General features: G+C 36.1%; 1 protein-coding gene across 3 annotated transcripts in view; it reads right to left on the bottom strand.

The window, feature by feature from the left end:
- LOC107091489 (cytosolic 5'-nucleotidase 1A-like) overlaps positions 1 to 2,644 on the bottom strand; it is a 41,170-nt gene that overhangs the window by 1,842 nt on the left and 36,684 nt on the right. For all 3 annotated transcript variants that reach the window (XM_015385440.1, XM_015385438.1, XM_015385439.1), the window contains one exon: positions 924 to 1,108. In XM_015385440.1, coding sequence (XP_015240926.1) covers positions 924 to 1,108 — 185 coding nt within the window. The remainder of the gene's footprint in view (positions 1 to 923; positions 1,109 to 2,644) is intronic.

Below are 2,644 nucleotides of genomic sequence, written 5' to 3'. Positions count from 1 at the left end.
CATGATGAGCAAGCATGAAGCGACAGTGGAGAGGAAAAACTCCCCGTTGGGAAGGAACCTCTGGTAGAACCAGGCTCAACATGGTGGTTTTCTGCCGGACCGGTTAAGATGAGACAGACAAGTAGTAAGAGTCCAGGAGGAATGACACTGATGAAGCTTTAGCTACAATGGTGGAGGAGGGGCTGAAGGTGGGTTGAAACAGTGTCATCTGAATGAAGTCACACAGTGCATCCAACGCAGGAGCAGACTCCCAGGCCTTTTAAGATGAACTTTAGATGCCGATTGGTTTTTGTGGAGGCGTGGTTCAAAGCTGATTGGCTGTGTCGTAGGTGGATGAATGCGAGTAATCACACTGGAAAAAATGGAAATCCAGTTAAGTCATTTTTTCTTAAAATAACTGCATTTGCGCTTGGATTGATGAGGTAAAAGACACATTTTGCCAATAGAACAAGGCAATTTACACCTAAAATAAGAAAACACAATTGCATTGTCTTATTACAAGTGCATATTATCTAATTATCTCATCTTAAGAGTAAAAATACTCATTCCATTGGCAAACTATCTCATTTACCTACTCAAATTAAGGGTAAATACACTTAATTTAAGAAATTTCTACTTATTTCTGAAGTTTTTTTCCAGTGCAATTTATCATTTTTTTTCCATTTTTAATTGTGTTTTGTGTGTTTGTTTCTTTTTTTGGCTAGTCTGACGTTCATGTTTGCTAGCCCTTTTTCTCTGTTTGCAATGCTTTTTGTATTCCCTGCGCATTTATGTATTTATTGCGTTTTTGCACCTCTCGGCCACCTTATAGATATATTATATTAATTGGCCAAGCGTTGAAATATCAGCGATTTCTCTTTTATAGGCTTTAAAGGCTTATTTGATGTATCACAGAAGGAGAATGTAGACAAAATTATACAAACGTGATCCAGGAGTATGTCCTCGTTTTCCCTCTCATGTTCGAAGAACTTGTCCAGCCCGTGGGTTTTGAAAATGCGCTCAGACTCGTCAGAGAACAGGACGGCATCCCCATCAAATGCCACTCTGAGCTGAGACTCGGACACCTCTGTGATCTTGTCTGTAAAGAACATTGTCGCAGCAGCGATCCCTGAACACATACGGAAAGACATATGGCACATTATAAACCAGGCTTTCATTTTAGTTCAAGGTAGAAAAAAGTAATCTGTGATACTAAACAGGTTTATTTGTTTGTTTTTTTTCCACCTTTAATTTTACAATTTGCTCCCCCAAAAGATTACGTATTCTATTAAAGTGGGAACTTTGGCAGGGCTATTCTGAAACCTTAACATCCCGTCCAATGACGAGAAAAAGATTGGAAAATGTGAATGACCTAAATCTGCAATGAAGGGTTTAACCATGAGGCTTTTCACAGGATATAAACAATGCACTGCAAAAACAATATAGAAATAGGTAAAGATTTCTTAAATTAAGTGTTTTTACTCTTAATTTGAGTAGGTAAGTAAGAGGATTTGCCAATGGAATGAGTATTTTTATTCTTAAAATAAGATAATTAGATAAAAATTACTTGAAATAAGACAATGCAATTGTTTTTCTTATTTTAAATGTAAATTGTCTTGTTCCATTGGCAAAGTGTCTCACTTACCTCCTCAGTTCAAGAAAAAATACACTTATTTTAAGAAAAATTGACTTATTAAGATTAAATTTTTTTGCAGTGTGTCTTTTTTATTTGAACCAGAACAGATAAGAATTTATAATGAATATGCATCAAAAAGTTCTCCAGGCTTGATGCTGGGGTCTGGAGCATGTGGGCGGTGTTTCTGCATAGTTCAGTGTTTACTTCAGTAGATGGAAATGGACACATGCTGTGAACCCAAAACAGTAAAAAAGCACTTTCACTTCTATTTCATATTCATGTATTTTCTGTGGGGAAAGAAGAACAATTCACAATGGATTCAATTAACACGGATGGATTTAAAAAGACTCCTTTAAAACTTCAGTTTTGCAGCCATATTAAAAAAAGGTTTTAAAGCTAAGCAAAAGCTTTCTAGGAGAATTTTCAAACACACCTTCTCTGCTAGGCTCTATGTCGTGTCTTTATGTGTGGCCATGTTTTTCTCATCCTGAGGGGATAACTTCCCTGGAAAATGCTGCATTTTGGGGACTTATAGACACTTTTGGGGAGCATGGACTGGTCCCCATGAGGAGACGTTCTCTTTTTGGCTTCTGGATTATATTTAGGTTTAGTAGTGTTAACTTATGTTGGTTTTATTAGTGCTTCCCACAGAGTTCCCCTGTAGCACTACGGAGTGAATTCTGTTCCATTATTGTTGCAAGCATAGAACATGTTTTGTAAAAAGAAATAAAAAAAACAACAAAAGCAAAACCCTTTTGTTAAATTAAAATATTCAAGAGAAATGAATGCAATCTATAAATGAAACTTTGAAAGTTTTTTTATGATAAAAAAGGTTTTAAGAATACCTTTGCTGCTTCTGAGATTTTGTTTTTTGATTTTTTTTTCAGGTTTCATATTTGCCAATAACTGTTTTCTTTTATTTCTTATTCTCCGACTCCTTACTCCTTGGGACGGTTTTTCTTCTAGAGTGAGGAGCAAAGATGCATTGCTTTGCTGGATGTTAGCAACAACATTTTATTGGGCTTTGAA

Source organism: Cyprinodon variegatus, unplaced genomic scaffold (assembly GCF_000732505.1).
Source record: "Cyprinodon variegatus isolate N-32 unplaced genomic scaffold, C_variegatus-1.0 Scaffold339, whole genome shotgun sequence".
Classification (NCBI taxonomy): domain Eukaryota; kingdom Metazoa; phylum Chordata; class Actinopteri; order Cyprinodontiformes; family Cyprinodontidae; genus Cyprinodon; species Cyprinodon variegatus.
Note: the sequence above shows the minus strand (reverse complement) of the source record. Positions and strands in the feature narration are given on the sequence as shown.